Genomic DNA, 12,788 nt, shown 5'->3' with positions numbered 1-12,788 from the left:
TCAGGTCTCTGTGTATTAAAGGTAAGTAAATGAAATACACCACACACGGTTTTAAGAAAATAAGTTCTCAATTATTTACTTATGCAATGATTAATGCAATATAACAATAAAATAAAAATATAAATGTTCTTTTTGTCGTTAAACCTTCACAATAAATTCCCCTTTTTTAAGGTAAAAACTCTGAATTGTCCCTTTTTTCACAGGAAACACAACAAAGGAATTATACCTCTTTTGCAAAAAATGTAATAACTGAAATAACCCTGTTTCTTCTTTTCAGGTAAACACAGTAAATAAAAATATCCTTTGTTCTGTTTTAGTGAAACACTATCACAAATATTCACAGATATCAATAGACTTTTTAACCCAAAAATATCAATGCAGAACCTTCAATTCACTCAAATTCACTGAAATGCAATATGTGGACCCACACACCTGATAACTAAAGCCGGCACTTATTACTTTACTTCAAATAAACCTGGGTACCCCTTTAGTGCATCGGTGCAGGCCTGGATGTCGCTTGGGATGGGCTGGTGGTTGGAGAAGAGGTGAGTTGAGGAGAAGATCCGTCCGGAGGAAACGAAACCCCGTCACTGCCGATGTCGCGGTGTTCGCTCGTCGTCTGCAGCTCCACGCTCCTTTCCCCACAGTCACTGCTCAATAGGTAGCTTGCTGCTAACTCGTACAGTCACTGTGAGCTAAACTAGCCGCTGTGTTAGCTTCTAGCTTCACGTCGTCCTCACGGTTTGAGTAATCCACTCACACCCACAGGAAAATCACCACTGAGTCCTCTGGAGAGTCCGGGTTGAACGCCTCCACGACTTGGTCACTCAACGTCTGTACAACAGTCTCTTTTCATTACTGTTCTTCCTACATACTCCGCGTGTCCTCTCTCTGCTCGCTCCGCCCTTTTCCTCCCGTCCCGAAACAACCTCAGAGGTTAGGTTCCGGCCCATCTCAATTAACCCCATACATGCTGGTACATATTACGTTTACAGATACATTATACTTCAAATAAAACAATAAACACATAATATATACTTTTAACTGTTTTAACACTTCTATAGTATTTTAATGAATTTCAACCTTTTTAATCACACTATTTATATGCTTGGAAGAAATTATATTACTTAATATTTTTAACCGGGTTACACCCTCCCCCTTCTAAATGTCTTTGATGTCCTCATCAAACCATAATGAACTTTTTTATTTAAGTTAACCGTTAACTAGTGGAAAGGGTGCATGACCTTGTTTGAATTAACTCTTGCCAATCTTAATGACAACTCCTCTATGTATAATAGTGAGAGGCTGATCTTTAGCTCTACCAGGCTCATCATAAGTTAACCTGATGACTGGTTTCACTTTTCTTTTTGGACGGTTTTCAGGTTTGCTACTCACTTTTGTCTTAGTGACTGTCTCTGGGTGCTTATCGTGGCAAGGGTTATCAGACTCTGGATCACTTTCTTCTTCAGAATCTTGATCTCCCTCCTCTTCTCTCACACTGTAGTTTTCCTCCTCCACACTTTCTTCCTCTGACAAGCTGTCCTCAGCAGGATTTCCATCTGACTGTTGAGAAGAATCAGCATCATTTTGGATGAGGTTTGACTGTCCAGCAGTTTCTCTTTCTTTTCCCAGGATTTCTTTCAGGTAGGTACTGTAGGATTTTTCAGGTCCATAATACTCCACATCTGAAGAGGAATCCATGCTCTCTTGCATCTCTTGAAGAACTTCCTGTATTCCAGGTAAGACTTTCTTCGATTTCTTTTGTGCCTCAGCTCTTGTTCTTGCTTTTGTTTTGGCTGGTGACTTGTTCTCAACATCCACTGTCGGCATTCTTACCAACTGTCCAATTGGAAGGAGATGATCACGATGGAGAGTTTTGACTCCTCCTCCTCCATCTTCCGGTTTCACTTTGTACACTGGAAGGTTGGGCATCTTTCCTATAACCACGTAAGGGATAGAACTCCACCGACTCTCTAGTTTATGTTTTCCTTTCAGTCCCAAGTTCCTCAGTAACACTCTGTCACCGATATCCAGGGTTTGAAATACAACTCTTTTGTCATAGGATCTTTTGTTCCTCTGATGTGTCTTGTAGGCTGTGTCGGAAGCAAGCTTGTAGGCCCTGTGCAAGTCGTCTTTCAGCTTGGCTACATAGCGAGAATGGCAACCATCAGCTTCGCCATCAGGAGAGGTTCCAAAGCACAAGTCTATGGGAAGTCTTGCTTCTCGGCCAAACATCAAGAAATAGGGTGAATACCCCGTAGCATCACATTTGGTACTGTTGTAGGCGTGAACCAGGTAGCCAACATGTTTGCTCCACTGTTTTTTCTTCTCACACCCCAGGGTTCCCAGCATGGACAGAAGAGTTCTGTTGAATCTCTCGGGCTGCGGATCTCCTTGCGGGTGATAAGGAGTAGTCCGTGATTTCCGGATCCCCATCATCTGCAGAAGCTCTTTGATCAGCTGGCTTTCAAAGTCTCTCCCTTGATCTGAGTGGATTCTTGTTGGCAGACCATAATGCAGGAAGTACTTGTCCACCAGGATCTTCGCCACAGTTTGCGCCTTCTGATTTCGGGAAGGGAACGCCTGAGCGTAACGGGTGAAATGATCCGTGACCACTAAAACATTTCCGATGCCTGCAGAATCTGGTTCCATTGAAAGAAAATCAATGCACACGAGGTCCATTGGTCCACTGCTCGAAATGTGATGCAAAGGTGCTGCCCTATGACAAGGGGTCTTCCGTGTGACACACGCTCCACAGTTCTTTATATACTGTTCAACATCACATGCAAGCTTCGGCCAAAAGAATCGGCTCCTCAACAAGTCTGTAGTTCTTTCAATACCAAGGTGTCCTAGATCATCGTGCGTGGCTTTCAACACCAGTTCTCTGAACCCGCTTGGTAGGACAAGTTGAGTCTGTTCTTTTCCGGAGGGCCGCTTGCTTAAGCGATGGAGTAGCCCGTCCTTCATCATTAGCTTCCCCATCTCTTTTTTAAGACGAAAGCTCTCTGGGCTAGATCCATTTTCTTCCGGCCATTTTCCATTTTTAACAGCTTGGATGGCAAGTCGGATGGCTGTATCATCCTCTTGAGCTTCTATCAGCTCCTGATTAGACATCTGTCCCAAGAATTTCAACTCCAGGTGAATCGGGAATGCAAAGACATCAGGCACGCATTCAGGAGAAACTCCCAACTGATCTACGTACCTCGGTGGACTGCCCGCAGTACCAGGGATGCAGATTCGTTTGCAGATGGATCTCACACCAGACTGTGGTATGGTTGTCCATTCCTCGGAACTCTCATCAGACATGTTCCTCGAGAGCAGGTCTGCGTCTATGTTTTGTCTGCCTGGTCGGTACTGGACATCGAAATCGTAGGTAGATAAGGCCGAGAGCCATCTGTGCCCCACAGCGCTGAGCTTGGCGGTCGACAGCACGTACGTGAGCGGGTTGTTGTCCGTACGTACGGTGAATCTGACCCCGTACAAATAATCATGGAATTTATCCACAACCGCCCACTTAAGGGCCAGGAACTCCAGCTGGTGAACGGGGTAGTTCCTCTCAGATGTCTTCAGCTTCCTACTGGCGAAGGCAACGGGCCTCAGACCCTCACTGTGCTCCTGATATAGGACGGCGCCAAGCCCTTTCAAGCTGGCGTCTACATGCAGGACGTATGGCTTGTTGGGATCCGCGAAGGCCAAAACAGGTGCATGGGTAAGGCAGTGGATAATCTTGTGGAAAGCTTCAGTGCAGGACAGGTCCCATCGCTCACCAAAAGGCTCGGACTCTTTGCGGTAAGTCTTTGTGTTGTCTTTCTCCGGTTTCTTGCCCCTCTGGGTTGGAGCGTAGCCTTTTGTGAGCTCAGACAAAGGCCTGACGATGGCTGCATAATTGGCGATGAAACGGCGGTAATATCCGCAAAATCCCAAGAAGGATTGAAGAGTCTTCAGGTGCGTAGGCTGTGGCCAAGTGGTAACTGCCTCTATCTTGGATGAGTCAGGCGATACTCCATCTGCCGACACGATATGTCCAAGGTACTTTACCTTTGGGAGGCAGAACTGACATTTGTCGACCGAGATTTTTAATCCAACCTCTGCCAGACGATCAAGAACTTTAAGAAGTCTCTCTTCATGCTCTTCTAAAGTTCGGCCAAATACAATCAGGTCATCGAGGTAGACAAGGACTTCCAGCAGATTCATGTCACCCACAGCCTTCTCCATTAATCTCTGGAAGGTGGCTGGGGCTCCAGTTATCCCCTGCGGCATCCTCTCGAACTGGAAGAACCCCAGCGGACAGATGAATGCCGTCTTTTCCTTATCTTCCTCAGCCATAGCAATTTGGTAATAACCGCTCCGCAGATCAAGAACGGAGAACCACTTGCTTCCGGTCATCGAATCCAACACATCATCGATACAGGGTGTTGTGTACTGATCGGGGATTGTTCGGCTGTTCAACAATCGGTAGTCAATACACATTCTCACAGCTCCAGTCTTTTTGCGAACAATCACAATTGGGGATGCATAAGGACTACGAGACTCTTTGATGATCCCCGCACGCAACAGTTCCTGAATGTGCTTTCTCACGTCTTCCAGGTCAGCTGGGGCCAGGCGACGAGAGCGCTCTCTGAAAGGCCGTGGATCTGACATCCGGATCGTGTGCTCTACTTCCTTCGCCAATCCGACATCCCATTCGTGAAGCGAGAACACCTGAGACCTTGTGGATAGCTTCTGACGGAGTCTCTGTTTCCACTCCTCAGAGACAGGTGAGTCTCCAAAGTTGATCAGATTCGGGTCAAACTCGTTGTCAGCTGTCTTGGACGGAGAAAGGTGAGTAGCTGCATCTGTCAGATACATATGCCCGATAACTGTTCCCACTGGTATGACTGTCTCTGTCATGGACTCATTTTGGACCAAGATTCTGAAATGGCTGACGTTCACGTCTTTGCTGGGCACCACCATTGGCTGAAGTAGCACACCAGCAGGGAGTGGCGTTAGGGGAGACGAGTCCACCATCAGGATCTGTTTGTCGACTTGGTGTTTGTACTCGACTTTACAGACTGCACTGCAGTCACCACCAGGGGGCAGAGTCAGTGGGCCAGGGCCTTGCCATAACACACAGCCGATATCATCATCCTCTTCCAGGGCTGTGGTTGTGTTGTCTCTGTAACACTGTATCCCCAGTGTCTGTGTGATGTCGATGCCGTTGTCTTTACTTTGCTGCACAAGACGTCGAATGTGACTGGCATTGGTCCCCACAATGACCGGAGTCTGGTCTGCAGTTCTGGGCTGGGGGCAGATAAGAGCAAGGATGGTCACTGTCTGGTCGGCACCTGCTACCTTTGCTGGATATTCAACGTCGACCACTACGTACCCACGGTAGGGATAACTGCCCTCGGATTCACTTAATCCCCACAGAGCTAAACCAGACACAGGGCGTATGGGAACATCAGACAGGTAGGTTTGGTACCAAGACTCGAAGATAATGGTAACCTGTGACCCACTGTCAAACAAGGCGTCACAGCAGTGTCCATTTACTTTCACAGGTACGATGCTGGGTGGACCAACCAAGCCTTCAGGGATGCCAGCCGGCTCCGATGCGGTAACTGCACTTTTCTTGACCCCACAGTTTACTTCACTGGCGGTGGAACCACCAGACTGCTGTTTGTCTTTTGTCATCTTTAAAGCATGAATTAGCTTTCTGATAACCTTGGCTTGATTTTCAGGGTTGTGACACTTGGTGGCAAAATGTCCGCTCTCACCACACCTATAGCAGAAATTCTCCTCTGACTTTTTCGGTGTTCCTTTGGGTGAGTTGGAGAATTGTTTTGAAGCCTCCATGGTCGAAACTGCAGCGTCCTGTTCAGACATCGTGTTGCTAGTTTTCTGCTTTAGTCTTTTCAGTTGTTTTTTCAATGCAGCCAGCTCGGCGTCCTGTCGGTTCTCGGGGCCAGGCGGTGAATGGATGGGTGTAGCCTCCCTGTAATCCTCTTTGACTGCAGTGGATTGGGTCACCACTGTTGCAACCATTGATTTCAGTTCTTTTATTTCCGCCTTTAAACTCTGGATCTCTGCTTGCCTTGTATCCACTTCTTGATTAACATGCACTTGGTGTACTGAGGCGCTGAGCTTCTTCCTAGAAGTTTCATACTCTTCCTCAGCACGAATCTCAGTCAAAAGCTGTAGAAAGCTTGGGGGTACAGCCTTCCTTTCTCTCAAGCGCAGCTGGATCAGCATCAGGTCTGAATCGATAGCACCTCTTAGCAGTTGCTCCAGTCGGGCTCGGTCCATGCAGCTCGCAGGAAGACCACCTCGTTGAATCACTTTGGCTAGAGACCTCTCTAAGCGTCGAAGGAAATCTGACAGTTTCTCTCCTTTTTGCTGTTGCATTAATCTGAAAGCAAAGTAGAGATCATCACCGGACTCAGCACTTCCAAAAGCACTTTCAAGAGCTTCCAGGTACTCTTTTGGGCTGGCGTCAGAATGTGTGTGTCGCACTGCTTTCACAATTTCTAGTGCATGTCCCTTTAAACTTCCAATAATTCTGCGTCTTTTTTCTCTGTCAGAGCATTCAGTCTCCTCCACCATGAGCCATGCCTGCTCTAGCCAATGGTCAAATGATTCCTCACCTGGCAGCGTTGGTAGGGCTCCCGAGAACATGCGTAGTCGACCATAACTCCCTCCATCAGCTGGCTTAGTTGTCTTGTCCAACAAATCTCCAACAGCGCGAAGGATAGATTCAGTGGAGTTAGTGGGCGGGGGTGTACTGGGGAATAATGATTGGAGGTCCTCCATTGTTTTACCTTCAGCCTGCAGCAACCCTTTCAGTTTACTGTTAAACTCTTCGGCAGCTGCCTGAGCCTTTCCTATGATGATAACAGGCCACGCCTCTCCACCATCATCTGGTTTAACCTCAGGAGGAACACTCTCTTCATTCACAGTCTCTTTACTCTCACACAAAACCATCCGTTGGTTTAGTCTTGCACTGAAGTTTCTCCCACGGACACGCACTCGTCCAAAAGACTTGATAGTTTCCAGTGTTGCTTCAACTGCACTGATCTCTACTTCTTCTGGGACGATGGTCATAATCGCATGTGTCTCATCCAAACCCTCACCACGGCACCAGCGTTTTAACTCTGACACTAGTTCTGTTCTTTCCATGTTAATGCTGTTTGTAAGTTAGGTTAGCACTTTAATTAGTTACTTTGCCTTTAACGCTTTAACTTTTTTCTTTTTAATGAGAAATCCAAAATATTCCCAGCGGTGCCTCCATTTTATGTAGCGCTCCCCTTGGTAGTCATGGTGATAAGGGCAGGGCTTTTGGGTTCTTTATCAACTATTTTTAACCCTGATTAACTCAGTTTTAATGTTAGTTTTGAATCTCTCTTTTTTTGTTTTAAAGTACACACATGAACTGTTTTTAACTTACTTATAAATTCACCTTTAACCTGTTTTTCATAAAGATGTTCACCCCTCAGGTCTCTGTGTATTAAAGGTAAGTAAATGAAATACACCACACACGGTTTTAAGAAAATAAGTTCTCAATTATTTACTTATGCAATGATTAATGCAATATAACAATAAAATAAAAATATAAATGTTCTTTTTGTCGTTAAACCTTCACAATAAATTCCCCTTTTTTAAGGTAAAAACTCTGAATTGTCCCTTTTTTCACAGGAAACACAACAAAGGAATTATACCTCTTTTGCAAAAAATGTAATAACTGAAATAACCCTGTTTCTTCTTTTCAGGTAAACACAGTAAATAAAAATATCCTTTGTTCTGTTTTAGTGAAACACTATCACAAATATTCACAGATATCAATAGACTTTTTAACCCAAAAATATCAATGCAGAACCTTCAATTCACTCAAATTCACTGAAATGCAATATGTGGACCCACACACCTGATAACTAAAGCCGGCACTTATTACTTTACTTCAAATAAACCTGGGTACCCCTTTAGTGCATCGGTGCAGGCCTGGATGTCGCTTGGGATGGGCTGGTGGTTGGAGAAGAGGTGAGTTGAGGAGAAGATCCGTCCGGAGGAAACGAAACCCCGTCACTGCCGATGTCGCGGTGTTCGCTCGTCGTCTGCAGCTCCACGCTCCTTTCCCCACAGTCACTGCTCAATAGGTAGCTTGCTGCTAACTCGTACAGTCACTGTGAGCTAAACTAGCCGCTGTGTTAGCTTCTAGCTTCACGTCGTCCTCACGGTTTGAGTAATCCACTCACACCCACAGGAAAATCACCACTGAGTCCTCTGGAGAGTCCGGGTTGAACGCCTCCACGACTTGGTCACTCAACGTCTGTACAACAGTCTCTTTTCATTACTGTTCTTCCTACATACTCCGCGTGTCCTCTCTCTGCTCGCTCCGCCCTTTTCCTCCCGTCCCGAAACAACCTCAGAGGTTAGGTTCCGGCCCATCTCAATTAACCCCATACATGCTGGTACATATTACGTTTACAGATACATTATACTTCAAATAAAACAATAAACACATAATATATACTTTTAACTGTTTTAACACTTCTATAGTATTTTAATGAATTTCAACCTTTTTAATCACACTATTTATATGCTTGGAAGAAATTATATTACTTAATATTTTTAACCGGGTTACATAAATTTCTCAGACTTTTGAATTTCCTGCAAAGTTTGGTAAGAAGTTGAGCACATTAAAGCGCTCAAAAAGCCAATTCATTTGGCAGAGAATAATAATAATAATAATAATCCTTACAATTTCAATAGGGCCTCTCACCATTCGGTTCTCTGGCCCTAATAATTTCTTCATCAGTCTTACTGACATGAATGTAACTCCTAACAGTTCTCCTATGATCAAATAATACAACTTCCCCTCAGTTTTTGTGAGTGTTGATGACCTCACACACAGAAACATTGAATTTTTATATTCGGATATGTCTCTACAGTCTCTAAATCAGGCTCATATTGAATTACATCAATGATACACAGACAAAGAAAATATATGCTTGAATGTATCATAGTGTATAACCTTATTTATTTAAACTGTTTACTCATTAAGACATGCTCAATAGAAATGCACTCACAACAGAATGTAAAACTGCAGGTTCAGCAGATTCAAATAAATATATTTGATTTGAGGGCATATTTACAAATTCTTGCTTGTTTGTGGCAGGTGGTGTGAAAAATAGATGTGTCCTGGTCTGGCTGAATGACGGAGGTGGAATGGGTTATGGAGGAGGTGTGGACGGCTTTGTGTGAGTGTAGTTGTGTGTCTGCGTGTAAACATGTGATCGTTGGGAGGTACCAGTTATTTTACTTACATCTCTTGCATTATCTGAAAAGTGCTTGGTGCTCAGAAAAGCACAGGGTTCAGTTTGTTGAGGCATCTGAAGACACCAACTTCTCGAAAACATCCATCACTATCACTTCTCCTCAAGGGTCACGGGAGGCCTGGACCCCAGCTGACATTGGGTGAGAGACGGGGAACACCCAGGTCGTTATCACAGAGCTATCACTGTGATGGCGGAAAAAACCTCCTCGCCTGACGTATCTGCAATCAAGTGACTTGTTTGATCCAGTTCTAAGTAAATGGATTGAGTTAGCATAGTAATGTGATAGAAGCAAACATGAGAATTAAATTAAGATAACAGACCATGGGTTGCTTGTCATGCTGTTGATGCATGTAAATGGACAAGGCACAAATTCATTTAAATTCAAATCTTTGGCCTCTTTCATATTTTGTGGAAATTATTTTTTTGTCCAGATAACTTCTCTTATAGGCAAAAATCATGTTGTCTGCTGAATATTTCCCCGAACAGGAAGAGTATCGACAGTTCAAACTGAAATACGTTAGTCTTCATAGAATATTAGATTAATACTATTGGTTTCCTCTCTGCGGTCCATAACTTGGAGAAATTACTGCACTGCCCTCTAATCTACTTAATCAAATGATTCATGTTCATTAAACCAGTAAATTTAGTGGTAACAACTGAAAATGTTTTTTCTTTGGTGTTTAAAACAACAGTATGACCTTCAAATTAATAGTTTTCTTTAACCTAGTCTAATCTCTAATTTGTTAATCAATTCAAATAGAATGAATCCCTCCAATGAAACAAATTGCAATCTGAAGTCAGTGACACTGGAGCTAACTTGATTTGCAACGAGCGCCATCTTCCTGCTTTGTTCTGAACAGCACCTCAGCTGTGGCTGCAGAGGTTGAATAGGTCACTTGCTAATCAATAGCCAACAGCTCCTGTCATTCCAACATCTTGCATTGTATGTGAGTGTGTGTATTATATATATATGCAGATGTCATGCAGTGAATAGAGGTCTTTATTAACTCAGTATATTTCCTTTCGGATCCAGTGTAACGTGTGAATGTGATCTGCATTCAAACAATCCATCTCCTCAGTCCATGAATTTGAAAACTACATTTATTGAGGTAATTCCATCAAGTAAACAATCTGAGCTCAGTCAATCATCCCAAATAAGTTCTCAAATGACAAAAGTTTATGTTTCTGCACAATTAAAAAAGCCTTCATACTTTTCTCTGAGAAATAAAACCATACATGTTTTTATAACATAATCCAAAAACTGAAGCATTATCACCAATACTAGTCACACACTGAATACTGAGCTTAGTCTGAAGCAAAAGAAGAACAACGATGAAAACAGGGAAATAAATGGAAAGAGGAGGATTATTTTTAACAGCAGTAAGCTTCAGAAGAATAACGACCATGATTTCAAGCCAACCAGTATATTGTACTGAAATTTCAATATTTATATTTAACACAAATTAATCCCACCACATGGTCTTTTATATGCATTACCATTTAACATTAGAAGTTAATAATAATCAATGAATACCTTTTTGGCAGGAAGGTTTTTGCAAAAAGTGCTTCAAGTAGATATTCACTTTAAATTGATGAACTTTTACATGGGTGGTCTGCCTTCAGGATATATTTCCTCTCATGTTGGACATTTGTTTTGGATTCTCCATACAGCTGTCGACTGAATTGACATTATTTATGACATATATATATGATGGAATCACTGTTTGTATCAGACTGCAACAAAGCAAGGTTTTGAAAATACTGTAATTTTGGTTTGGATACATAACAACTGTACCATCAATCATATAAAGCAATTTTCTTTCTTTTGTTTTACTTATTACATTTTTTTTATCCATTTTCTCTTTGTAATACAATTTGAGTATGAAGGCCCACTCTTATATATTTATAGTTACATTATATTATAAGTTTTTTTGTGTATCTATTTTTTTATTTGTTTTTTGCTACACGTCTTACAGAAGGCTCAAGGAGATTTAACTTTCACTTTAAGTACCGTAGGATCCCTGTCATTGTTTATATGGACAATGAGATAAAATAAAGAATTTATCAAAAATAAGTTGAAATTTACATTTTTCTCACCACTCTGAGCATGAGTTCAACAAAATAGGTGTACCATGTATTTTCCATAAAGTGCATTGAAGCTGAGACGATAAGTCCATTTTTGAGGTGAGAATATTTGGTGAACAGCCAGTAAATTCTCTTTAATGTACTTTAGTGGCCTCTCATTGTTAAAAATGAGGAAAATTACGAGTTAAAAACAGTTGATAGGAAAAGCTTCTGGTTTGAGCATCTATCAAACTTGTCCTCCTCGTCTCACACAGCTGACTGAGTCTCGCTGCACACATAAATGTTACTGGGCCTCACTCTCCTGCGGCTCCTGCCCGGCACTTTGGGACACAGTCTGCAGCTTTTGGGAATGAACTCCTGACAGGCCTCCCTGAACTTCCTGATCCTCCAGCAGTAGATGACGGGGTTAAAAACCGTCTTCAGGTAGCTGAGCCACAGAGCGCCGATGCTGATTGGGTAGAAGAACGGGCTGTAGTAAAACTGTCGGCTGAACACGGCCAGCAGGCTGACCACGGTGTGCGGCAACCAGCACACTGAGAAGCCCACAAAGAGGATGAGGATGGTGGTGAAGGCTCGGGTCTTGAAGCTCATGTCCACTTTGACCTGAGGGGGGCGCTGCAGCCCACTGAGTCTCATCTTGCTGACTTGGTTGAGGGCTGGCAGACAGGAGTGCTCACCGGTGTGGTTGTGGATGCGCAGGGTGTTGTGGCGTACCGTGTTGAGGATGCACATGTAAGAGTACAGCATGACGGTGAATGGCACGAAGAATACTGCGACTGCCAACAGCACCGTGTACCCACGGTCCGCCACAGACTCGCTGTATCCCAGAACACACTGTGGTGCCCAGGCACCCCCAATACCTGCTGCGCCTGTCCTCCACCCGACCACAGACGGCAGGGACACAAACAGGCTCAACACCCATGAACCCGCGATCAGCAGTTTAGCTCTGTGTGGAGTCAGTTTGTCCTGCCGCTGTACAATGATGAGGAATCGGTCCACACTGATGATGAGGAGGATGGACACTCCCTCCAGGACAAACAGCCAGTACAGCATGATGGAGGCTCGGCAGAACCCGTTCCCAAAGCTCCAGTCGGCGGTGGCGACCGTCACTGCAGTGAAGGGCATGCAGAGCAGAGAGAGCATAATGTCGGAAAAGGCCAAAGTAGCGAGGAGGAGGTTGATGGCGGAGCGCATGGCGGGTTTCTGGTAAACAATCAGACACACGATGGCATTGCCGAGGAAACCGATGGTAATCATGAAGATCATTATGGCCGCCAGAGTCACACGCAGAGTGACTGATATCAGTGGGGTCGCGGCTTCCTCCAGCAAACCTTCCTCTGGCTCCATGAAGTCACAATTCTCCAGCAGGCTTTCGTTACAGAAAGCCATGGCAGC

The 12,788-nt window shown here is 44.0% G+C and overlaps 1 protein-coding gene across 1 annotated transcript; it reads right to left on the bottom strand.

Moving 5' to 3' along the window:
• Positions 1-11,639: 11,639 nt before the first annotated feature.
• gpr45 (G protein-coupled receptor 45) lies at positions 11,640-12,788 on the bottom strand. The gene has a single exon (XM_053440537.1). It carries the CDS (start codon positions 12,780-12,782, stop codon positions 11,640-11,642), a length of 1,143 nt encoding a protein of 380 aa, XP_053296512.1. The 5' UTR covers positions 12,783-12,788.

Source organism: Pleuronectes platessa, chromosome 14 (genome assembly GCF_947347685.1).
Source record: "Pleuronectes platessa chromosome 14, fPlePla1.1, whole genome shotgun sequence".
NCBI lineage: Eukaryota > Metazoa > Chordata > Actinopteri > Pleuronectiformes > Pleuronectidae > Pleuronectes > Pleuronectes platessa.
Note: the sequence above shows the minus strand (reverse complement) of the source record. Positions and strands in the feature narration are given on the sequence as shown.